The 25,975-nt window shown below is 47.4% G+C and overlaps 1 protein-coding gene across 1 annotated transcript in view; it reads right to left on the bottom strand.

Moving 5' to 3' along the window:
• LOC138569484 (caM kinase-like vesicle-associated protein) overlaps positions 1-25,181 on the bottom strand; it is a 618,938-nt gene extending 593,757 nt beyond the window's left edge. The window contains exons 1-2 of the mRNA XM_069647487.1: positions 25,087-25,181; positions 17,288-17,419 (exon numbers count right to left, since the gene is read on the bottom strand). Of these exons, the coding sequence (XP_069503588.1) occupies positions 17,288-17,419; positions 25,087-25,181 (227 nt within the window). The remainder of the gene's footprint in view (positions 1-17,287; positions 17,420-25,086) is intronic.
• Between the last annotated feature and the right edge of the window lie 794 nt (positions 25,182-25,975).

Here is a 25,975-nt window from a genome sequence, read left to right as displayed (position 1 = left end):
AAAACAACAGTCGCGCAGAGCCTTTGAAATTCTGAGACGATAATAGTCTGCACAGGCAGAGCAAGTGTGTAAAAAAAAACATGAAACAGTTTGGGATGCAGCAACTAGGCCCGACGGCGATTCTGCAATTTCACCAGTGCAATTAAGGGGTGACGACAAGGGAGAACAGACAGACGATCTTCAGGTGTGTTCATAGTCATAGGAGAAAGCAGAAGGTGCCCTCAACGAAAGCGTCCTTTCTTTTATTGACATTCAACAAGCTGACGCAGCTGCATTGTCTGGCTGCATTGTAAACGTTCTTTTTTGGGGAATATGTTCCAAATACCAAATATGTATGTGGCCCAGGATATGATGGAGGGGTGGTATGTCAGATGCTCAGAGAGGATTGTAGGCAAAAATAAAAGATTATTTTGGAGATCTCATCTGATGCTCCTGCGTGCATTGCCATGCTCACTAAATTACCTTGGTACTGGTGTACGCAGCGGAAAATAAGGCTATCTCAGAAGCCAAATGTATCTTTGCTGTCATGCAATCATTGCACACTTACTTTGCATTTTCCAATCATCACTGGGCTTTTATTTTGAAAAACAAGCAGGAAACAATGCACAACTCTTTTCTCTTGCCCGGGAAAGTGAATCAATTCCCATGAAACAAAGAGCCCCGATTACATGGGACGAAATGTGTAATTTTGATGCTCCCCAAATTGCAATGAACTTCCACAAGAAGTGTAATCCTCCAAGACAGTGGAACATTTGAGGAAACTCTATGATGACATGCCAAGTTCATCAGGGCAGCATTTTAAAAAGCATCGCCCAATGTGTGAAACTGGTTGCTCTGCTCACTTAATGGCAGCTGATGCTATGAAGAGAACTTTGGGAATGTTATTGAGTGTCTTGAGGAAGAAACACATGGGCTAAGAAGCAATGGAGAGGATCTAATGATGGCTAGATCAAACCTCTTATTCAGGGAGTGGGAGATTGATCGGATCTTATTATGGTGGCAGAAAGTCCTGGCTGTCCTAGAGGCCATGGTGCGCATCTTGTTATCAAAGTCAGTTGAGATAGTTTTGGTTGCTGAAACCGTCAATGTGTCTCTACAGAAACCTCACGCTCAGATGATGCTTGCTTTGATTTTATTAAATTTACCAAAGAATATTGGGGATTGATGGGATTCAGAAAGAAGGATTTCACTGCCCAATATGTGCTAAGACATGATGGTGAAACCTCGTGGCAAGCAGGACTTTCGCCTTCAGATAAAACACAAAATAGGGTACTCTGAAGTCTTGGATAGAATGCTTGGTGAAGTAAGGGAGGGATGCAACAGCCTCGAAGAAGAAAGGGACTTGCGTACCTCCTACACCCCCAAAGAGGATCAAGCTGAGCTTGTGAAACAAGTCCAGGTCCTCATAAAGAAATACTCTATCCTCGGTCAGGAGCTACTGGACAAGCTGAGATCATTCCAGACCTCTTACTTTGGGGTTCAAAAAGGTGCAAACACTGCAAGTGAAGGCGGCATGCGTGCAGTGCTAGGTTATCTTGCGCTCTGCAAGATGCCTTACCAGGGATGTCCCTTCTGCAGAGAATATTGTTTACCCAGTCAATAGGCAGCGAAAGTGCCAGGAGGAGCTTGAGTAAATTCCGACAAGTGAAAAACGACGTGTGCCCTCCAATAACAAAAATAAGCGTCTTAGTGACTTGACACTTTTAGCAACTGACAGAGATACTGGAAGCATTTGCAAAGACAAAGGCACGCAGTGGCAGTGAATTCCTTTCACATGCGAAGGCCATTTTTTTTTGTCCAGCAAATCTTTGGTTGATTAATATTGCACTTTTTTCTATTTATGCATGCCGGTTAGTTTTAATGTTTGCAAAGCCTAGCAAGTGATTGCAGACGATTGTGGTTTTTCACTTTCCACATTTTACAAACAAAATCCTGTTTACACCATGCAATAGTTTTTTGCACAACAAAACCAATTGGACCTATTGGACATATTTTCCCAGATAGTTGAGTGTCATCTTAAAAAGCTGGTAATACGTATCTATTGCCCTTTCCCTTGAAACCTATACATCGTCCAATATTACCGCCACTGACAGCAAAGCCCAGTGAGGAGGCCCAGCTGTTTCCAGACAAGTCAGAGCCCAAAACACAGGACACAGAAAAAAAAGACAACTTAAAAACATACAACATTCGTCCTTAAAGTTCATCATTGTGTGCTTGCGACCGCCATTAACTCTGATCACACAAAGCGCTGCCTTAATGACCTGCCCACCTAGGGCCAATCCTGCACATTGTCCCCTTTGACTTAAATCTGCCACTGCGGCTCATGCACAGCCCTTCACATAGAACAGGGGTCTGCAACCTGCGGCTCTCCAGATGTTTTGGACTGCAACTCCCATGAGCTCTCACTGTTGACAGTGCTGGCCAGAACTGATGGGCTTAGTAGTCCAACACCTCCTGAGAGCCAAAGGTAGCAGAGCCCCAACGTAGAGGGCCGCGGTTTCAGCAGGTGGAGGCAGAGCGGTGCATTGGCATGTGGGCTGTGGTTGCCCTTAAGCGAGGATGCACACAGCAAATGAGCTTGTGTGCACCAGGAGATGGTCAGGTGCTTCCCCGCGCTCTCTCCCCACCTCAGCTGCTCCCTTGAGGCGCCGTGAATAGGATGCATCAATGGCACCTCGGGGTGCAGACAGCAGCAAAGACAGTGGAGCTGCAACTGACAGAGAAAACTGAAGGCTGGGATTTTCTATATTTCCAATTGCACTACAGTGGGAGAAAAACAATATGTAAGGTATCTTATGATAAGTCATTTATAATGCGCCTGTATGATATGATATGATATGATATGATATAGCACTTATAACGCGCCTATACAAGTATTTCAAGGCATGACGAGGCAAGAGAGGGGAACAGAGGGAAGACAAAGAAAACGATCTTACTAGACCACGTAACATTGAGATTGCGCAAGTGCAGGTTAAGGGGAGAGGAAAAGTGCAAGGGGGAAGGGGCAGGGGAAGTGCAGTACATAGGATAACAGTGAATGAATAAAAAAGTAATAAATAAGAATAATAATAAGTGCAGACAGCTAGAGGCAGGTGCCAGTAAGTGCAAACATCAGGTGTCGAGTGCTGGTAGGGCGCTGTAAATATACAGAAACAGCCTCAGAGTGTAAGGGTTGCCAGGGAGGCAGTGCAGGTGTGCAACTGGCGGGGAGGGGACCTCGACCGAAGAACAGTGGGTAGCCAGGTGACCAGTGCAGTATTAGTTTCAGCCAGGAATTCAGCAGGGGAGAGGAAGAGAGAAGGCAGAAGCAAAGAAGGTCTTGAGGTGCTTCTGGAACCGGAGCTGGTTCTCCTCCATTTTCAGAGAGGCAGGGAGGTGGTTCCAGAGGGAGGTCCCAGCCGAAAGAAAGTGATCTACGACCAACTTGTTGCTTGGAGAAGCGACTGACCCTGAGGGAGTTGGAGGCGGATGAGCGAAGAGCTCGAGAAGGAAGATATTTAGAAAGAGAGAGTTGAAGGTTTTGAGGCCCTATGCCCCAGAAGGCCTTGTGGACAATGCAGAGTGTTTTGAACTTAATCCTCACAGCCGCTGGGAGCCAGTGCAGAGATTTCAGTTCTGGAGAGATACAATCCCTGGGCCTGAAGCCAAGGACAAGTCTTGCAGTCCTGTTTTGGATGAGTTGCAGTTGGTGGAGAGTAGAGGCAGCCAGATTTAGAAAGAGGCTGTTGCAGTAATCCAGCCTACAGAGAACCAGAGCTCCAGAGACAGTGAGCTTCTGGGGAAGGAGAGGAAAGGAAGAATACCTCTGAGGAGCTGCAGCTGGTAGTGTGACTTCTTAGAGATGTCAGAGTTGTGAGGAGAGAAGGAGAGTGTGGAGTCGAAGATGACCCGAGGTTTTAGCCTCAGAGGTGGGAGCAGGAAGAGGGCCATGAGAGGCCGGCCAGAGGGTGACAGGAAAGGAGGGAGTGGGTGTGCAGATGAGGAGAATCTCACTCTTACTGGCATTAAGGAAGAGATCCTTGGTGGCACACCACTCCTGGAGAGCAGACAGTAAGAGATGAGAGAAGAAGAGGTGGCTGAGGGGAGCCTGAAAATGAGCTGTCATCTGCATAGCACTGGAAGTTGGGGCAGAGAGCATGCGGTGGGCATGAAGTGCAAGGTATTGGTTGAACAGCCAGGGAGATAGGTTAGACCCCAGGGGGACACCACAGGTAGAGATAAAGATAGAGCAGATGAAGGACCCAAGTTGGACCTGGGAGGGTCGATCATAGAGGAAAGAAGTCAGCCAAGCCAGGGCCTGATCAGTGATACCCAGGTTATCACGGAGACGGTTGAGCAGGATGTCATGGTCGAACATGTCAAAGGCAGAAGAGAGAATAAGTAAGATGAGGACGCAGGGGGTGTTGGAATCAAGACTGGAGAGCAGGTCTTCACGGATGTTCAGTAGAGCAGTTTCCGTGCTTCTGGCAGCTCTGAAGCCATACTGATGGTCATGAAGATAGCCAACCGATTCAGTGTGAAGATTAAGCTGGGAGATGGCCAGCTTTTCCAGGACTTTACCCAGGAAAGGGGTAATAGAGATTGGGCGGTAGTTACCCGGGCAGGATGGGTCGGCCGAGGGTTTCCTAAGGAGGGGGTGCACAAGGGAGTGCTTCAGGGGAGAAGGGAAGACTCCAGAGGCGAAGGAGTGGTTGCAGAAGTCGGCCAGAGCAGGAGCCAGGGTGTCAATGTGGTTCTTACTGGTTTTGGAGGAACAGGGCGGAACCTTTTTTGACAAGACTTTCATAGTTCGGAAATGTCTAGAAACCTTGTCAGGGGAGAACAGGGGAAAGACAGAGAAGGAGGGAGAAGAGGTGGCCGAAGAAGGGCCAGAGGAAGAGCATGGAGTAGAGGGAGGAGGGGGAGAGGAAGAGAGAGAGAGGACAGGATGTCCTGAGTTTTGGAGATGAAATGGGAGGCCAGAGCCGTGCAAAGGGCCTGGGAGGGGACAGGAGAGGTAGAGACTGCAGCAGGGTTGGCCAGTTCATTGCAGATTTGAAAGAGTTTGGCCGAATTGTTAGATGCCGCAGAGGTGCAGGCTTGAATGTGAACTCTCTTCTTGGTGCGGACAGAGAGCCGGTATTACCTTTGGAGCAGGCGGCAGGCCAGTTTGTCAGAAGATGTACCGTAAGCACGCCATTTCCTCTCAGCCACCCTGCACTTGCGTTTGAGGGTGACGAGATCAGAGTCGTACCAGGAGTTTCACTTGGCTTTGGGCTTCAGGTGGATCCTCATGACAGGGGCAAGAACATCAAGTGTATCAGATATAGCAGAGTGGAGCATGAAAAGGGCTGCGTCAGGGTGTGAGTCAGCCAAAGGGGGTGGGGGGGTGAGAAAGTGGCGGTGAAAACCTCAACTGACACACGCTTCATGGGTACGATAACCAAAAAGGTGGGTAGCAGTACTGGAGGTGGCTTGGCCTTAGGGGTAGAGAGGGTGAGCTGGGAGGAAAGGGGAAAGTGATCACTCCAGGAGAGAAGAGTGGTGAGGGGAATAGAAAGGGGAAGGTCTGAGGAGATCATAACATGCAGAGTGTGCCCTGCAGAGTGAGTCGGGCCAGAGGGGAGAAGAGAGAGTGAGAGAGAGTCGCAGAGGTCGCAAAAGAGTCCAGAGGAAAGACAGGAAGCATCCAGGTGGATGTTAAAGTCTCCCAGAAGAAGGAGTTGAGTGGTCGAGACCAGGAGGGAAGAGGAGAGGTCAGCCCACTCAGAGAGGAAGGAGGAGATCTGACTGGGTGGCCGATAGATGGTAGCCACAGTAAGGGAATGGCCAGTAGAGAGAGATAGCCTGCAGATTAGGTTTCGAAAGAGGATTAGGCCTGCATAGGAATGACAGAGGCAGGGATACACTCAGGGAAGATCAGGGCTACACCCGCTCCGGAATGGTTGGATCTGGGCGCGGAGAGGATTTTTTAGCCATCCTGGAGGAGCGTGTCAAAGCTTGTGACAGAGCTGGCCATGAACCATGTCTCGGTGAGACCAAGGACATCGAGGTCAAGTTCTTCCAGGAGACGGCCGATGTCAGAGGAGTGTTTGACAGCAGAGCGAGGGTTGAGAGTGGCAATATGGAGACGGTTGCCGTCCCTGAAAGACTTCCGGGGAGGGGTACAAATCAGAGGACAGCAGGAGAGGAAAGGAAATTGATGAGGCGCAGGAAGCGTCTATCAAAGAGGAGAAGGTTGGCCTGAGGGCCTCGGACCAAGACGGTACCATTCAGGTAGATATTAACAATGAGCTTAGAGGAGTGGAAGGGGGCCAGGAGGGCCTCCCACCGGGTGCCACCATTAATGGGAGAAGAAAAGAAATGAGAAAGCACAGAGACCGTATGAAGAGTCCATAGGTCAGGCGAGGGAACGACAAAAAGGATGTCAGTGAGGGTTTGCCTGGAGGAAGCACTGGTATAGGTATCAGCGATAGGGAGGCCTGGGTTGGAGACCAGGATGTCCTTTTTAAACTTCTTCCTACCAGATTTAGTGAGGAGAGCAGGAAAGTCGATAGAGAAGCAGTTAGAAAAGATAGGAGAGACAGAGAGCACCATAGAGTAGGTAGGGAGAGGATTGAAGAGGAAGGGTGTGGGGGGATGATGGGGGGAAACACTAGGGAAGGACACAAGCAGGGGCTACAGAGATAGACAAGACAATGGGACAAGATGACAGGAGCTTAGATAATGGTAGAAAAGTTTGCTAGATTAATGCTTTGCTAGGGGCAAAAGCCTCAGAACGGTGCTACTTCACAATTCAATTTAAATATCAGAGTAAAAACACATCTAAGTGTAGGAGCCATGTAAATGCGGAAGAGGCATAGGTTTCACAGTTCAATATTATAATTCAATTTTAAATACTTTCACAATGCAATTTAAATAACGGAGGAAAAACACACCTAAGTCTTGGAGTCCTGTAAGTGGGGAAAAGGCTGAGGTTTCACAATCCAATTTTAAATACTTTCACAGTGCAATTTAAATAACAGAGGAAAAACACACCTAAATCTGGGAGTACTGTAAGTGGGGAAAAGGCTTAGGTTTCACAATTCAATTTTACAATTCAATTTTAAATACTTTCACAATGCAATTTAAATAAATGAGGAAAAACACACCCCTAAGTCTGGGATTCCTGTAAGTGGGGAAAAGGCCTAGGTTTCACAATTTAATTTTACAATTCAATTTTAAATACTTTCACAATGCAATTTACATACCAGAGGAAAAAAACACACCTAAGTCTGAGAGTTTGCTATGTGGCCAGGTTATCAAATGTTAGAGTGAGGCTCTATCCCTAACCCGGGCCACTCCTACCTTACTTAGTCGCTGCTGGTTGATGGCTGGCCACTGGCTTCCCCTGATGACACCTGCAGGCACTATCAGGAGCCACCCTTTGCCTAAGGGCCCTTATCCACAGGGGCTGCATGGGCAGTGGGCTGCCCTAGGGAGGGTCAATAAGACCAAAGTGGAGGCCAATCAGGGATGGTGGGCGGCTGGGAGGTAAGAGGGAGGAGAACACAAGGGGAAATGGAATGGGGAAGGAGAGAGTCAACACAGAGGCTGGAGGCACACAAAAACATGGCAATAAATGAAAAAGAAGAACCAAGAGTGTCTAGGCACCTGTACACCCTCACCTGCTCTGCTCAGCTGGAAGTGGCGAGCACGGTGCGCTGCGGGTCGTTAGACCCAGCAGAAACACGAAGCAAGGCCATTCAGGGATGGTGGGCGTGCTGGGAGGTGGGAGGCAGGAGAACACAAGGAGAAATGGAACGGGGAAGGAGAGAGTCAACACAGGGGCTGTGGGCACACAAAAACACAGCAATAAATGAAAAGGAAGGACCACAAGTGTTTCTAGGCACGGCAAGAGAGGGGAGGGAGGACAAGAAAAGCAATCTTACTAAGCCTTGTGTCATTCAGGTTGTGCAAGTGCGAGAACAAGGGGTGCAAGGAGAAATTGAGGGGGAACTGCAAGGGAGAGGGGAGGGGAAAACAGTGCAGCTATGGTCTAAGTAAGTGCCACCAGGGCAGCGCGCCTCTGGGTACTGCAAGGAGAACAAGAGACTGTAGGGTGACAGTTACAGTCCCTAAGTGTGTGGTAGGCCCAGAGGCAGTGCAAGGGTGACTAATCAAGAAAGAGCCTGGTACCCAGTGAGACTCTGATGGTAGCCAAGCAACCAGTCAGTAGAGAAGACAGGTTGGTCGGGTAGGTCAGCAAGAGAGGGAGAGAGAGAAAGCAGAGGATAAGAGGAACGATTTTAGCTGCTTCCGGAACATCAGGTGGTCCGGCTCAAGTTTGAGAGGGGCAGGGAGGCCATTCCAGAGGGAGGCACCTGAAGAGGAGAGAGATCTACCCACCCACAATCGTCCTGGAGAAACGTCTAACCCTTATAGAGTTGGAGGTAGCTGAGCAAAGGTCTCGAGAATGAAGGTATTTTGGAAAAGAGTGCTGGGTATAGTGCGGTTCCCTGCCCCAGAAAGCCTTGTGGACAAAACAAAGGGTCTTGAACTTGATCCTTGCAGCCACGGGGAGACAGTGGAGAGATTACAGGGTTGGAGAGATACAGTCCCTGGGCTTGAGGCCAAGGATGCGTCTTGCAGTCCTATTCTGGATTAGTTGTAGAGGGCAGAGAGTAGAGGAAGGCATATTGAGAAAGAGGATGCTGCAGTAGTCCAGCCTGACAGAACCAGGCCTCTGGAGACAGTGAGCCTCTGGAGGAAAGTGAGAAAGGGAAGAGTTCCTTTGAGGAGGCGCAGCTGGTAGTGGAACTTCTTGGTGACGTCTGAGTGTGAGGAGAGAAAAAGAGAGTGGAGTCAAAGATGACACCAATGTTTTTTTGCCTCGCAGGAAGGAGAAGGAAGAGGGCCCAAGGCGGGCGGACTGAGTGAGAGAGGGAAAGCAGGGGTCCCAATGAGAAGGATCTCTGTCTCACTGGCATTAAGACAGAGATCGTTGGAGGCGCACAAAAGGTCAGTGGCAGGATGGGAAAAGTGAGGATGGGTGCTTCTTATGCTGACTGAAGAGCAGTGGCATGCTTGTGGTCTGGGCCTACATGACATACCCTACAGGAACTGCACTTCCATTTGCTGTTTCACAAATATGAACCTTGCTCACTGTGTTTACTATGCCTTGTGTGTGAAGCCACATGCCGCGGATCTGAGGCTGCTGCTTTTCAGGGGATTGGCCACCATGGGCAGCCAGATTGTTCAAAGTTGTGTGTGTGAGCAGCAATGGTGAGGGTGACTGGGCAAAATCATGTTGCTTACCCATGCTGGTTTCTCCGGAGGCATGGAGGTCTAGGGGCCACAGCAACAGCTAATGTGCAAAGTTCCTTAATGTGCTTCCTCGATTATATTAATTGTGTCCTGTCCACATGCTATTATTTTTACAGTTCAAACCTTTTGCTTATTTTTTTGCTTGACTATGGGCTGACATGGCACTGTAATTTCAGCCTGATGTATTAAGACTGCTGTTTTGTGCCGCATGGGGGTTTGCCTGTCTGCTCTAGTGGCAGGCGGAAGATTGTGCACTGAACTGTTCTCAAGTGCATGATGTGATGCCTGTAAAGGGTGGTGCAAGGGAGCTACTGTGCTCTGTGATGAAATCCCATGTTTGAGGTTGGGAGATGTGACTGGGGGACCATGGGAGGCTAGTGCCCCCACCCTGCTTAAAGATGTTGGGCCTGGTGGAGTTACATGATTGATCCCCAGCCCCCACAATCCATCACCAGGCTAGAAGTCTTAGAACACAGCAGAACCCTCAGCAACATCAAAGGCCCTCAGGATTACCAGTGCCCCAATACCTTGCTCACCATCCAGGGGAATGTAATAAGTGAATGCCCAACAGGGACATGGCTCCTGGGAAGTGAGAACAGCAAATTGGGCCAAAGTATGGCAAGAGATATCCATCACTTGAGCAATTCCTTGATTGCCAGGTGACAGGTCCCACCCTCACGTTTATGAAGATGCCCCATCATTCTGTGCCCAAGAGCAGAACCGCCCTCAAGCATGGCAGGCAAGTGGAATCGGCTTTCTAATTAACTGCTTTGTTGCCAAAAGACCAATCCACATATTCATACAGTCAAAGAGGCCCACTCAAGTTTTTCATACAATTATTGGAGTCGTAGGTGAACCCACAATGGTATAAAAGGTGTCTGCCCACAGGAGGCGATGTGTGATCTAGAAGGTCTTGTAGGGAGTTCAAGATTGCGTGTCAGTCGGCAAAGAGATCGGAGGGTCACAGGAGGTGGCGGCACCAAAGGTGGTGCGGTGGGGGAAGAGGTGAGTGGGAAGAGAGGACATCAAGGAGAGGTGGAGCGAATGAGACCTAGGAGAGAGGAGGTGGAGGAAAGAGGAGGAGGAGAGGAAGGTGATAACATTTAAGAGATAAGAAGAGATCAGGAGGGGAGAGGAGATGGGCGTGAAAATAAGGAGAGGATAGGAGTTAAGGGAGGAGGAACATCATCAAGAGGGGAGGACGGAGGAACTATCTAAGGGAAAGGATGTGGAAGCAAAAGCCTGGCGTGGAATGGACGTGTTGAACAAAGAGGGAGATTAACAGGAGGGAAAGGAACATAAGGAAGACATGGTGAGAGAGGCGAGGAAGCAAAAGATGAGAACAGATGCAGGAGAGAGATGAAGAACCAGTTCTAGTGAGAGAGAGAGCTGGAATGGAGGAAAGCCAAGAGTCGAGGAGAGAGCAACAGAGCAATGCACATCATTGAGGAGAAAGGGATGAAGGATAAGTCATTGGAGTGGAAGGAGGAAAGGGAAATAGTTCAGAAGGAGGAGGAGGTTCCCAAGCCTGGTGGAAATGTTGCAACCAAAATACTTCTGTTGAGAGACAGTTGCAGAGTCTGCCACTGGCACCAAGAGGAATGGGCTTGCCAATATACAGGCTCGGAGCAACCATAACTAAGATCCCAAGAAGTCTGACGACTGGTCCCCATCCAAGGGCCTTGCAAAACATAGCTGGTGGTCGTGACTAATCTAGCGAAGAGTGACATTCTGATAAGTTTGACAAAAAGGCACGTTTTTTTTCACTGAACCCAAGAAAGAGGCACCAGGGCACTTCATGCCCTGAGGGCACTGAGTAACTTTCTTGGCCACCAAAAAGAGGAGCCTTGAGTAGTGAGGGAAAAATGGCTGGTCTACAGTCCTCAAGAAGGTTTTGATTTGCAGTCCAACCTTATCCCTTAGCACTGTTGTGTTGTTTAATAAAATTGAAGATTTTCCTCCAGGCTCTGAGTTGTATGCTGATCCCTCCGTTAGGACAGTTGACTGGGCCCACCCAGCGGTGCACGTATGTCTCTATGTGCCGTTCTGCCGGCCTGGCGTAATTCGTGGAATCACCCAATGCCGACCCTAGAACTGAAGTGAATTGTGACAATGATGACGGAGAGAGAGTGAGGATCATCACTTGCCTCTGAAAGGGGCAATGTTGGAATGTTATGGAGGGTAAGTGGCCTTTACTCAGAGTGAGCAGTGCTCTGTTAGAACTCACCTCGTTCTCCTCTGCCTCTAGAACCCTCTGCTCTGATGCTCACTTGGACAAAACTGCGAGCATGTTATCACTTGCTGAAAACATTCACATGGATTGTGATTTCTGAAATCGTGTTCGCACCAGTGTACCCATACGAACTACCCAGTAATAACGGTCAAACCCTATTGAGTCAACGGTTAGGTGAGCCGTGAATATTTGCAGGTCACTTTTGGGTTGCTCAAACAAGCTGCTTCTTTTTTTTTATTGTGCTATTGGCTTATAAAATAAACCGTTCACAAATACAGTTCACAATGTATACAATAAAAAGGTATCACACATAAATATTCCATTGTGTTCCAAAACAGTACATTACTAATGTTACAAATCATCCATTTTTCAAGAATTTTCTGTAAAAAGTCAACCAGTGCCACTCCACTGCCCCACATCAATGTAGACCAAAATAGCTCGTTTGAAGCATGTGGGCCAAGATGGAAATGTCTTAGGTCTGCCACCCCAGAGCAATATAGAGCTAGATGTCTGGTGGTATCTGGTGTGCTTTCATCATTACAGAACCTACAGTGAGCCACTTGCAAACACTTGTCCCACTTTCCCTTGCGCTCCAAAGTGGGAAGTTGGTTCAAACGAAAACGAATGTACACCAAACAAACCTTGGGAATAAGTAGATATATTTGGGCAAGGCTCCTCTTGTTCTTGGGAAACTAGCATATTCCTTTTACGTGGAATACACACCTAAAGAATCGACTGTATCGGCCCAGTCAAACATAAATAGCGCCTTTTTTGTGACCGCTGGTCTCCCGGGCCGCACTTTGTCAGAAGACCTTATCAAGTTCAAAGTAGCGGCCATACATTTTTTAAAGTCAATTATGGACGCAGCAAAGTGATGCCACATATCTATACCTAGGTCTTCGTATAATGGGTTCGTAGGAAGATTTCGAAATTTGGCATACTCTGCCAATTTCCTCCAGATAGCCCTCTTAGACAATGAAATAAATCCGGACAAGCTTCTGCTACCCCACCAAAGCATCCACATGCTCTCCCCTCCTGCACTTCTCCCCATGTCTTCCCTTGTGAGCCGCCCCACCCCAATCAGTGAGGAGAGAAATGCATATGGCCCTGTGGGGAATGGCATCAGCCTGGCACACCTTGAAGGACCCCATTATTTTACCAATGCCACATTTCCCCTGCTCACTCCATAGATCCCAGAACCTCTGCCATTCTTACTTGTAATCCACTGGGTGTGTTCCCTATGTACAGCACTCTCTTGCTTGAAAACTATGTACATATTTTGTAAATCCCATACGTAGATACAAATTTCTGGAAAAAAACTCAGAAGCTCACGGGATGTCGAACTACCAGAGATTGGGTTGGTTTGGGTTATCCCCAAACTGGTTTACCCACCACTACTTCACAGATCGTTCACGCGTAAACTGAAAGCAAAGTTTGGAGCTTCTGAAGGAGTGGAGCCAAGTAGGTGTCAAAAAGGATTGAGGCTAGAGGTGACCCTTGAGGAAACCCGCAAGTCAACAGGGTTGCTTCAGATCAGCATCAGCACAACGGTACCCTTTGCTACCGGTCTTCCAGAAAGGAGCAAAGCAACTGGTAAGCGCTGCAGGCCATGTGGACTACTGTGGACAAAGGGTACAGCAGGATGGAATGGCTGACTGTATCAAGCATGGCAGACAGGCACAGTATGACCAACAGCACTGCCTCGCCTGCATCAATCGATGTCAATCGTAGTAACACATAACATAATCAATAACCTGGCAGCAAAAAAGAAAATATGCAACCTACTGTTATTGATACAGAAGGGTTCCACCTCCTTGGCAACAAAACGTATCTCTTACAGCTCGCCCACTATTCAAGATGAACTGGTGCAACCAAATTATAAAATTATGTCTCAAGAATACGATATCCAAGTGAGGTGGGATGGCAGCGTCTACAATATGCAAAAGGAAGTACCTAGGAATCTAGCTCTTCAAGTTGCCTACAAAAGGCTTGTCGGTACCCTACTAAATGACGCACGTCAAACCAAAATGACTCAGTAGCTGTCTCTGTCCTTTCCCATGGACAGGGCCAGATCTCCTTCCTGGAGGAGTTCCTTGACCTGGGCCAGCATGTACAAACCACTGCCAAGCACCTCCTGGGCTGACACAACACTTCCCATGGTCGCGATACTCGCCTATATCATTTCATTTAGACATTCCAAGCAAACCTTCAGCCAGCCGGGCTGGACCAGGAGGCGATCAGATCTTACCCTAATCAGTTCTCTGAAGAAAGGGACCTGGGCCGCCGTTGATGAGATATTTCTGAATTTCAGAAGTCCTGTATTCGTGCTTAACCAGGAGCCAATGCGACCAATGTCTGGCTTAAATCGTTCGAGGGGCTGCAGTGCGTTCTCATTGACCTTGGACTTCGCCCGACTCTCTGGGCAGGTGTCCTTGAGCCACAGTCTCTTGGAGCATTCTTTCTGAGGCCGTTGTTCTTCAGGTGGACACAGCTAACGTGCTGCCTCTGAAATACCTTTTCGCAATGTCCCCTTGTTGCTGCGTTTGGAGGGGGTTTGGGTGACTGTGTTTTGCCTTTCCCGCTTTTTCCCTAGTGTGAGTGTTCCCTTCTATCCTCTTCTGGATTTCTAGTCCTGTTGTCCCTCATTGCATTTCAATTTCACATTAAAAAGTGCATATAGGCTTCCCTTCAGATCTTCCATTCTACTGACTTAGCTAGAGGTCTGTGTGATCTCCAATCCTCTGGCCAGGTTTTCTTCCCTACCTGTCACTCATTGCTCCTATCAATACCTTCGTCTCACTCCACATTTAGCAGCACAGGAAAGAATGTGGCAGTCACAGAATTGCCACTGGTGTAACAGGGGCCCTCGCAGCCCCTGCAGTGTGGGGGGCCACATGCTGCCCATGCCCAGCGGGGGGCCCAGTGGCGATGGGGGGTGCCCTCGGCAGGGCTTGCAGGGAGCCCCCACATTCTGTGTTACCCCACTGGGAATTGCTGCCTCTTTTCATGGACCATCAAATTACAAGGTTGGAGGTAATGTGGAGGAAATACCACCAAAGGCCCCACATGGTCCTATGCTCTCCAAAAATGGGGACTAACTTCGCTGTTACTCTACTCATAATCCAGCAGGTTTACTGCCCGAGCGCGTGGCAGTAACAGTAACTCGCAATGAGACACCTTGTGTTAATTAGTGCTTTTAGAAGAGGTGTGGAGGACTGTCTGCATCGGCTTGGAATTCCTGCAGAACTTGACATTAACAGTGAAGCAGCCAACCCAACACGAGAGCTTTTTTCAGAATATTTTTGTAAGCGACAGATCGGCAGAGTCTAAAAAAATACCAGTGTGGCACCTGTGCAACATTATGAGGATGCCCGTTGATTGCGTCAAGTCGACAAGATCTCTCATACCACCTCCATAACCACTGAGATCGACCCTTCACAATCCACGCTAGAGCTTCAAGAACATGGCTCTTTTTGTCTTTCACTCACGGGGCACAACCGGTGAAGGCGAATTAGCCCCCCAAGATCAAGGTGCCTATCTCACCCAGGGAACAGTTCAGAAATTCGGCACAACAGAATTCCCGAGCAGACTTTCACCAAACATTACAGAGTTGATGAATACCTCCATCCTCCAGAGCACAGTGATTGCCGAGCCCCAAAACACATCCTTGTCACCCCATTCTTCACTGAGCCAACCTCATCCACAAGAAGCCACTTGTACACAAGCAAGATGCCGGAACACGAGGCGACACAGCAACTCCAGTAGTCTCTCGAAGCCAGAAACATATTTTGGGACCGGGAGCAGGCTTCAGACATGCAAGAGCCATGGAATCAGTTGATAGGTGTCAGTAGGGCTGCATTGATGACATCTATCACCAGATCTGGAGACCACCCTGTTTAGTGAAACTACTGCATTCATGACAGACATTATGACAAAATTACACAATCGTTTCCTTGGATCTTCTTGCTGGCAGTCTTTAATAGTGTGCATATAGCCATCCCTGATATGGAAGAAGCAGAGCCAGAAGCCGATGCATTTCGGACTAAAGTCAATCATCAGGGCTAGTTCTGTAAATAGGGTACGACATTTCCTTTTTTCAATCATATCCATTTGACGATGACTGTATATAATACATTTGTGTTGTCAATTGTGCGTACTTGTATTCCAAAGGGAAACGTCCAAATTGACCGAAAATTCAGAGTGGCCGAAAAGTTCAACCAAATCACGCATTTGGTGCTGGGGGCTGCAGGGGGTGTCCGCTGCACCCTTGCTCACTATATTGTGAGTGGGGGTGTCCCCCGCAGCCAGCCCAAATAGCCACCAAAAAAAAGAAAAAAAAAAGGAAAGGGCCTGTGTCGCCGGTTCTCCATCACAGTAGTGAAAGGGAACCGGCGTTGCAGGGACACTGCGAGTCGGCGGCCGCAAGGTAAGTAGGGGTGGGGGGGGATGTGGGGGTCGTGGGGGCTGAGAGGGGTAAAGTCAGAAATGTTCAGGGAAGAAAAGACCAAAGTTTATTTCTGGAAAAACAAATCTTCGTTCTTTTCTCCCTCGAACATTTGGATCTCGGGCTTTCAACTCCGATCCATTCCAATGCACCAAACCCTATTTACAGAGAACACACACAAGGTAATAGCCTCATTAAAGTTTCATGTAACCTCCATGACTATCAGCCAGTATTTGTTTCTGACACAAAAACAATCAGAAGCTAAATCTAAAGAGATGAAGCTACTGAAAAAACAATACAAAAATAATGACTAGCGCCTTGTATGTCGGGGTGGAGTACTTGGAACTGAAGCGCTGTGTAAGGTAAGGCAAGGGCGGAAAGGATTACCTGAGTTGTGGTACGTTAGTAAGAAGGAGCTCAAAAGTCTGCATGGCCGAGGTCGGAGATGAGTAAACCAACCATCTGCCTGTGAAAACACTCACAAAAACAGTGTGTGTGTGCTTACCTGTTCTGTGTAGAATAAGCACTTTGCTCCAGATAACGAGCAACATAGTCATGCAACCGCCATACTCACTCAAGTGTTCTGCTTTTAACAATAAACTCGAAGATAAGAAACGAGTTACGCATATGACGTCATCAGAACGCGACGATATCATGACATTGGTTCTCAAGTCTGTGCTTAAACCAGAAGTCATTGTAATAGCCACCTATAATTACGTGATGTGTCAGCAATTACCAAAAGTGGCGAAAATAAGGTATACACCCTCTCTGGCATCTTGACTGCAGTTGATAGGAATAGGTCAGCTTCGCCAACCCTACCTATCAGCAACGTAGGGCAGCCGACCACCAGATATCACTTTGGTGGCCTTCCCGAGCAGATGGGAATTTATTAATAGCATTAGGAAAGAGCCGTTGCTTCAGTACAGGTCACCGCCATCTGTTTCAATCAGGCATATCCCAATCAAGCAGCAAATTTATCATGTGAGGACTCCTCCAGTAGCCCCATAACACAAGAGGGCGCAGTACCATTGTTGCTGGCTTATCATTATGGACAGCAAGTTACAAAGAAAGTATGGATGAAAAACCTGCCAAGAATAAAAATTGCCTATAGACACACAATAAAATCCTTTGACTCCCAACTTTAAATGCAGGGAGTTAATGTCGAGCCTGTTAACGTCTGACCTGGAGCCGTGTTTGTGACCAAAAAACGAATACATTCGAATAACGTACAATATTGATCAACCTCAAAGCTGGACTTCACATTCCAGAGCCTTCCCACCCACCGCTAGAAAAGGAGGAGAGTGCATCAGAGGTCAGCTACCTACATTTTAAGAATCATTATCTCGTTTTTGGCCGCCCGCCTGACCTTCCTGCCATCTTTCTTCAGAAATTTCTTGCAGACGAACAGCCGGTCTGTTTGTTTTTCCCGGGCCAAGCAGATCTCGCAGAACTCCTTCCTGCAGAGAAGGGGAAAAAGAAAGGACAAAAGACATCAGAGTTTTGAAAAGCTAAGGATAAAAAATCTAGATTTTGTCTGCTTTACAAGGTGGTGAAGTAAAATCTGAAGATGACCTCGAAGTTCTGAAGTGAGAAGAGAGTAGTGGTTTTCTCAAAATGGACGTCTAACGCTACCAAGATGGGAGGTTGGGAGGTAACAGCCACCTTCTCAAAATGGACAGCACCTTTGACCACAGGGCTTCGGTCAGTAGCTTCTCAAAATGTGTCCCTTATGTTACCGGAAGAGTCGGTTGTGTGGCCTTCTCCATGAAGGCTTCTGATTCTGTTCTCACCAGATGAGAAGGTGCTTCCTCACACATTTAGAAGATAGGAAGTCACTTGAGACTTTCCCTCGACCAACCTACTAAATTTCACGGCATAAACAAACTTGCCTATATTGTCTACCATGGATGGTGAACTCCTTATCTCCCCATTGGCCTTCATGATTATGGTCGCGTTTTTCATGCAATTTGGCCTTCCTCAAGTCTAACAAAATTGCAACCAAAATAAAGGCAACAACGCCAGAGAGATACACTCAGCAATCTTCGAATACCAGACACAAAGACATTGAGGACAGATATGGACCTCCAGATCCATCTATGCAGTGTAGTTTAAAACACTCTGAAACACCACACAATCTACTTTGAACCTTTCCTTATGCCATAGTCACCATGTATTCCCTGTTGCAGGCCTTTTTCAATTCTTCAAGTAATTTAGCCTCTGCCCTGCTGGAAGGTGGATCCATGTATTGACAATCTTGGCTCCTCCCCGGAACACTATACTGCTGCCAATGCTTTCTCTGCCTACAGTTGAACATCTCAGTTCACCCTGCCTTAACGCAACATTAACTCTATAAATGGGCCTCTGATTGCCTCACTTTCACAGGTTATCTAACCATACTATTTCTTTTGCTCATCTTTAAAGATGCACATTTTTAATTCTGGATTCCATTGGCGCCTTTGGCACCACTGAATAGCATGCTCTTGTATTGGTTTGTTTGGACTACAGGTCATGTGTGAAGTAAGCAACGTCTTGAGGGAACTCTTTGATTTCCTTGGAATGCATTTGACTCGCTGCCTGACAAACACTGCAGCACACAGCATGGTAGGTAGTCTCTTAGCCTCTGACTAGCTCACTAAAAACAATGTACTTCATGTTTGACTAAAGTGTATCTTTTCATCGAATCCATTCTGGCAATGGTAGGTGCAATACATTTCAAGCTTGGAACTAATTGGCTAAAGGATAACATATCACTGTTAGCACAGCTTCCAGCCCTCCTGTAAAAGGCTACAAGGTCACATATACAGGAGACCAGTACATTGCATTGCTGTAGATGCATGACTTTGGAACATGCACTGAAAATTAAGTTCATGCACTATGTTTTAAAGATGCCAGAGACTAGTGTACTGCATTATAGCAATATCATGTCTTTCCTTACACCCAAATGTCTTCAACCCACCTGATTTCATTTTAAGCTATTGGTATAAACACCATTTATAGTATGGGCGCTCCTTTGATATTGATGTATAATTGTTCTGGAACACCGCTGAGTGTGTTTATTGTAGGCAGGTAGCACAAAGTGAGTGAGTGTATTACTAACCATGAAGTTGATTTTCTGCTGTAATGATTACCATCATAATCATCAACTAACTGCCTGAACTTCCTCTCGTTCTTTACTTCCCTCTCCACCTCTATTCCTGTGCCTTTAACATATTCCTCGTCAATGCACCCAAGCCATAATATCTGTTCTTTATGATATTGGCCAATTTGACAGAATATTTTTTACTGTATGGCCCACTTGACCGAATTTAGGGTGTACGAAATGATCTTACAACCAGAAATGTGGTCAAATGCGCCATACGGTTCCATACAAAAAACAGAGTAAGGGATCCTGCTGCGTCAGTTCTGACCCGCGTTACAAGTACGGAACTGACGCGGCAGGGTCAGATGGAAAGCGGACAGTGAAAGGCAAGTAGGGGGGACAGAGGTGGTGATGTATTTGGGGAGGGAGAGGGGGTGCATTGGGGGAGGAAAAGGGGATGGATTGGTATGATTTTGTCCCTGGCAAAATTGGGTTCACGGAAGAAAGGACTATGGTCAATTCCGTCGCAAACAAATATGACATGATCAATTTATGCCAATCCTTCTTTAATGAACTCATGTGAAATCTGTCAAGAAACCATGTTAGAATTTACCATTGGTACTTCAGGAATCATAAAGAAAAGGTACAATTGCAATTGCCATGAGAACCTCATGAATCATTTGTGAAAAACCTTTTCAGATTAAAAAAACGTGACCTCAGGAGCTAAAGGAGTATCCTCCTTCTCATGAAGGGCCACTAGACCCTCATGATTAAATAGACAGGCAGCCTCCTGGCATCAATAAAGTTTCCCACGTAGCCTTAAGGGGACTTGACATAAAACTTGATAATAAAAAAACAGAATGCAAATCCTCCGAAGAAATCATTAAAGCTTTTGAAGAATAAGGGTACAAACATTCCCAGAATGGGTCGGCAAATATTCTAAAGCAATGGGAAAGTACATCATTAGAAGTTGCCATTAAGATTTTAGTGAAAACTGGGTGGTAAAACTGCAGGAGGCACCTTTAAAAATTCAGGATGCAATTTGCATGCATATTTTTCAGAAGTTATCATTAAGATTTTAGGTGCCAATAGGCCACACTGTCCTCATTATCAGAACGATTTTAGGTGTCAAAGAATAAAACAACCTCAGAAGGTGTGTGTTAGAATTTAAGTATGAATGGACACACAAGTGTGCAGCAGCTATGGTTATGAATTTAGTAGAACGCGTGATCAAGAGTCAACTAAGAAAGTTATTATGACTTTAGGAGACCATGAGCAAGAACACTAACAATAAGAGTCACTATGATATTAGGTCACAAAGAGAGAGAATCCTCTTGGTTGTATGATGGAGCGTTTAGGAGACAATGGGTAACAACCCTCTGAGAAGGAGTCATTGGTACTTTAAGAGACAGTAAGTAAGAACCATCAGAGAAGGAGTCATTGGTGCCTTGAGAGAGAGTAAGAACCATCAGAGAAGGAGTCATTGGTGCCTTGAGAGAGAGTAAGAACCATCAGAGAAGGAGTCATTGGTGCCTTGAGAGAGAGTAAGAACCATCAGAGAAGGAGTCATTGGTGCCTTGAGAGAGAGTAAGAACCATCAGAGAAGGAGTCATTGGTGCCTTGAGAGAGTGTAAGAACCATCAGCGAAGGAGTCACTGGTGCTTTGAGAGAGAGTAAGAACCATCAGAGAAGGAGCCATTGCTGCGTTTAGAGAGACTAAGATGCTTCAGAGAAGGAGTCATTGGTGCTTTTAGAGAGAGAGTAAGATGCTTCAGAGAAGGAGTCATTGGTGCTTTGAGAGAGAGTAAGAACCATCAGAGAAGGAGTCATTGGTGCGTTGAGAGAGAGTAAGATGCTTCAGAGAAGGAGTCATTGGTGCTTTGAGAGAGAGTAAGATGCTTCAGAGAAGGAGTCATTGGTGCTTTGAGAGAGAGTAAGATGCTTCAGAGAAGGAGTCATTGGTGCTTTGAGAGAGAGTAAGATGCTTCAGAGAAGGAGTCATTGGTGCTTTAAGAGAGAGTAAGAACCATCAGAGAAGGAGTCATTGGTGCTTTGAGAGAGAGTAAGAACCATCAGAGAAGGAGTCATTGGTGCGTTGAGAGAGAGTAAGAACCATCAGAGAAGGAGTCATTGGTGCCTTGAGAGAGAGTAAGAACCATCAGAGAAGGAGTCATTGGTGCGTTGAGAGAGAGTAAGATGCTTCAGAGAAGGAGTCATTGGTGCTTTAAGAGACAGTGGGCCTCATTACGACGCTGGCAGTAGGGTATGGATGGTGCCGGTATGGCAGCGGCACCGTCCATACCGTACCGCCTTATTCCGAGTTTACCGCACGGGTCCGTGACAGCCCGCCAGGTCTTCCCTGGTGGGCTGTGCGGCACCCGCGAGGGAGACTCGTGATTGCACTGGTATCGTTATCAACGGTACTGGTGCAACCATGCTCCCGAAGACCATTGTGCCCTATGGGGTAGAATGGGGATCGAGAGCCCGGCATTACCGCCTCCCGCAAATGGGCAATTACCGGCCCTTTCAACTCGTAATGGGCCGGTAAGTGCCCATTCGCGGGAGGCGGTGCCAGTAGCGAGCATGGCGGTAGCTGTGCCTGCCATACAGGCACGGCTACCGCCATGCTCGTAATGAGGCCCAGTAAGTAAGAACCCTGTGAGAAGGAGTCTGGTGGACGTCATGAGACAATCGGTAAAACCCCAGTAGGAAGTAGTCATTAAGTCTGTTTCTGACAACAGGTAAGAACTGTCATAGATGCAGTCACTGAGCTTTAAAAGACATAGGGCAAGACACCTTGTGAATGAGAAATTGGGGCTTTAGGGAACAATGGGCAGGAAACCTATGGGAATGAGTCATGTGGGACTTTAGAAGACAATTGATCAAAAAAATCCAATAAGCAGTCATTGGGACTTTTGAAGATAATGAGAAATTACCCCCCCCCTCCCCATGCCCGCCCCCGGGATCCCTCCCAGAAGGAGTCTTTGGGACATTAGGGGACAGTGGATACTTGTGAGATAGTGGTGGTAACTCACAAAAGAAGGATGCATTCGTACTTTAAAATGAAATGGTCAGTAACACCCTGGGAAAGAGTCATTTGGACGTTGGGAGGCATGGGTAATAACACCCAAAAGGAGGAGCAATTCGGTATTTAAGATGCATGGGTAAGAACCCGCTGAGGAGGAGTATTTTGGCCTTTATGAGTCAATGGATAAGAAAACCCTGAGAAAGGAGTCATTCATGGTTTAGGAAACAATGGGTAAGAGTACTCTAAGGAGGGTTATTTGTATGAAAGGGATACGAATTTTTTGAGGAGTCATTGCAAATTAATGATGAAACATTTTCAAAATCGGATGCAATGGAAAAAGGTAGAAGGAAACTACTTATAGTCCCTTCTCACTTTCCTTAGTGGCCACTGCAGCAGGATGGGAGAGGCAATTAACCCGGGCTAGCAGCAAGCACAGCACAGCACAGCAGCCATGAGGCAGGAGGAGGTAAGCGGATTGCAAGGGTGCAGTGGAGGCAGCAGCGAGGCAGTGAGGGGAAATGTGGTGGGAGGGTGTGAAAGATGGCGCTGTGCAGAGCACGTGTTGCAAAATGAAAGCTTCCTACTGCTCAGGGGGCGTTGAAGGCAGGTTGATACCATGGTGTAAGACCCACATTTTGAGAACCCTGAATGGCATTGGGCCTCATCTATGTCTCCTCCTGGGTGCTAATGGCAACCTTGTGTAAATGAGGGATTAGAAACTAGGAAGAGCCATGGTAATAACCCAATGAGGAGTCATAAGGATGTGAGGAGTCAAGGGGAAGAGCCCACTGAGACAGAATCTTTAGGACTTTATGAGACAAACGTTAAGAACATTCAGGGGAGCCATTAGGAATCCAGGAGACAATGGCCAGGTACTCTCTGAGAGTGAATCATAAGGACTTTAGGGGACTATGGGTAACACACCCTTTGAGAAAGAGCTCCTGGGACTTTGAGAGACAAAGGGTAAGAAGCTTCCAAGAAGGAGTCATTGGGGGATTTAGGAAACAATGTGCAGGAAGACTCTGAAAATAAGTCATTGGGACATCAGACGACAATGGGTATGAACTGTCCAGGAAGGAGTCAATGGAACTTTGAGAGACATTGGCAAATAGCCTTCCAATTAGACTTAGGACTCCAAGAGGTAGGGTGGACTGCTTCTGACGAGGACGCCTTCATTGTCTGGGAGCTATTGGCCAATACCCCCTAGAGAAGGGGTCATTGGGACTTTAGGAGACATTGGGAAAGAACCGTCCAATTAGACTGTAGGACTCCAAGAGGTAGGGTGGACTGCTTCTGATGAGGACTCCTTCATTCTCTGGGAGCTATTGGCCAATACCCCCCAGAGAAGGAGTCATTGGGACTTTAGGAGACATTGGGAAAGAACTGTCCAATTAGACAGTAGGACTCCAAGAGCTAGGGTGGACTGCTTCTGACGAGGACGCCTTCATTGTCTGGGAGCTATTGGCCAATACCCCCTAGAGAAGGGGTCATTGGGACTTTAGGAGACATTGGGAAAGAACCGTCCAATTAGACAGTAGGACTCCAAGAAGTAGGGTGGACTGCTTCTGACGAGGACGCCTTCATTGTCTGGGAGCTATTGGCCAATACCCCCTAGAGAAGGGGTCATTGGGACTTTAGGAGACATTGGGAAAGAACCGTCCAATTAGACTGTAGGACTCCAAGAGGTAGGGTGGACTGCTTCTGATGAGGACTCCTTCATTCTCTGGGAGCTATTGGCCAATACCCCCCAGAGAAGGAGTCATTGGGACTTTAGGAGACATTGAGAAAGAACCAGCTGAGAAAGAATGATTGGGACGAAGAACCCTCATTGGCAGTTTAGTGCCAACGCGTTGCATAGAATTCTTTGAGGAGGAACTATCGTAGCTATCGGGAGTGAACGGCTCCAGCTCTCCTGTTGAGTAACGACCGACCACACAATTCACTCTTTCGACTGGGCGAGGCAAATGTCACTGCGTCCAGTCCGTAAACGTGAGATGGTGTCTTGGTGCTTGCGCGGAAGTTGTATTGAACATTTTCAGGCTAGCAAATCAAGTACCAGAAGCCGGGAAAAATCTGCTTCGTCACGAGAACTCGCCAATCAAGGTGTACTCCACAAGCTCTGCATTGCAGACCCAGCACCACGGGTTGCCTGGCAACGCTCTCAAGGACTTGCACCTGGGGTATCTTCACCAGCCCTGCCCAGCATTGTCAATGGTGAAGGATCACGGGAATATGTGCCCAAAATATCTGCAGGGTTGCAGGTTGCAGACCTCTGAACTAAATGCAGAGGGTCTGAGAGTTCCAGTCGGAGCCGCCCCATTGAGTCACTATACCTTTAAAAATGGCGCTCCCGTTTGCACCCTGTTTCACTGTTAACACCCATTACATTTCTGGTTGTCTGTTTCCTTTACTTTAATGCGGATTGCATTGAAGAATGATTTCCTTTTCAGTCGTTGTCAGGCAATAGATACAAATGGGGCTGGACATCTAGTTATTTCTCCAAACTTGTGCAGAGTTGTTGGGAAGTGAACGCGCAACTGGCCTGACGCTTCTAAACGTGTGAGCCACGGGGGTCTCTGGAAGGCGTGAGGTACCTACGCTTCACCTAGCTACACAAAGTGAACAATTGCGCACGCCCGTACTTTCTCTGTTCCCTGCTCCCTTCACCGCTTTCCCTTTCTCCCTCCTCCTTTGCTTCACCCCTTGTGTCCATCATGTATACCATTCTCTCATTTATTCCTTCTCTATTTCTTTTTTTGTCCCCTCGATATTTTCCTCCCTGCCTTCCCGCTACCTCCTGTCTCCCTCCCTTCCTCTCTCTTTCCCTCGTCTTTCTTCCCTCATCTTTTTCTTTCTTTTTCTTTCTTCCTTTTCTTCTTTCTTTCCCTCACCTCCCTCGGATGTTTGCTTCCTCCCGCCTTGCCTTTCCCCCCGCCACTCGCCCACTGCCGGCCCACCCACCGCGCCCGTGCCCGGCTCTGCCCAGCAGGTGGCGCTGCTCCTCCGCTGTCACTTACGCTCGCAGCAGCTGTCCGATCTCGTACTTGTCGGTGATGTCTGAGACGCTGTTGTAGCTCTTCTCTTCCCGGACGCCGATGCAGCCAAAAGGCATGGCAGCTGCTCGCCTGTGTGAGAGGGGGACGGGGGGAGAGAGAGAGAGACGCTTGGTTAGACCTCGGGGCTCGAAACCGGGTCATTATGCCCCACTGGGGCGCTGCAGCGCACTGCGCCTTCAGCAGGGGAGTATCCAGCATTGCAAAGGTGGCCCTGCTACCCCCCCCCCACCCTCAATGCAGTGCGTGCAATTCCATACGGTCTCATTCGCGCCCTCAAACCACCTGCCCCAATCTACTTTTTTGGTAACAATAGTGGCACATGGCATTTCAGCACGGCACAAAAAGACAACACAGCAGAATCATTACAGATGCAGGAAACTCGTCTATTAGCGCTCTGTCCAGGCGCTCTGGGGCAAAATACATGCAAACCTTCTAATTTGCATATGGATTGCACCAACAGAATTACTTCACAGAAAGGGACATTGCAAGGAGCATCATCCGTCTTTGATACTTGGAGGCACCATGGAAGTGACTTTAGAATAAGTTGCCATAAGTAAGCCAAGTGGCAAATAACTGTGGTGCAAAATACCTAAATTGCACTATTATTATATATGGAGCAAGTCTATAGTCATTAGGATTTTTTTTTTAAATAACAGTATGATTTATTAACTTAAGCTATGAAGTGAATCACTTAGAGAGCTGCGGATAAGACACAGTGCGATTAAATGATTTGCGCAGGATCACACACTTTAGTCAAATGGTGAAACCGGATGTGGGCAATTTAAGCAACTGAGCACATCTTCCCAGGTTTAGTTGATCTGGATATTTATTAAGGTTTTTCTTTACATTT

Source organism: Ambystoma mexicanum, chromosome 2q (genome assembly GCF_040938575.1).
Source record: "Ambystoma mexicanum isolate Mex_15411 chromosome 2q, UKY_AmexF1_1, whole genome shotgun sequence".
Classification (NCBI taxonomy): domain Eukaryota; kingdom Metazoa; phylum Chordata; class Amphibia; order Caudata; family Ambystomatidae; genus Ambystoma; species Ambystoma mexicanum.
Note: the sequence above shows the minus strand (reverse complement) of the source record. Positions and strands in the feature narration are given on the sequence as shown.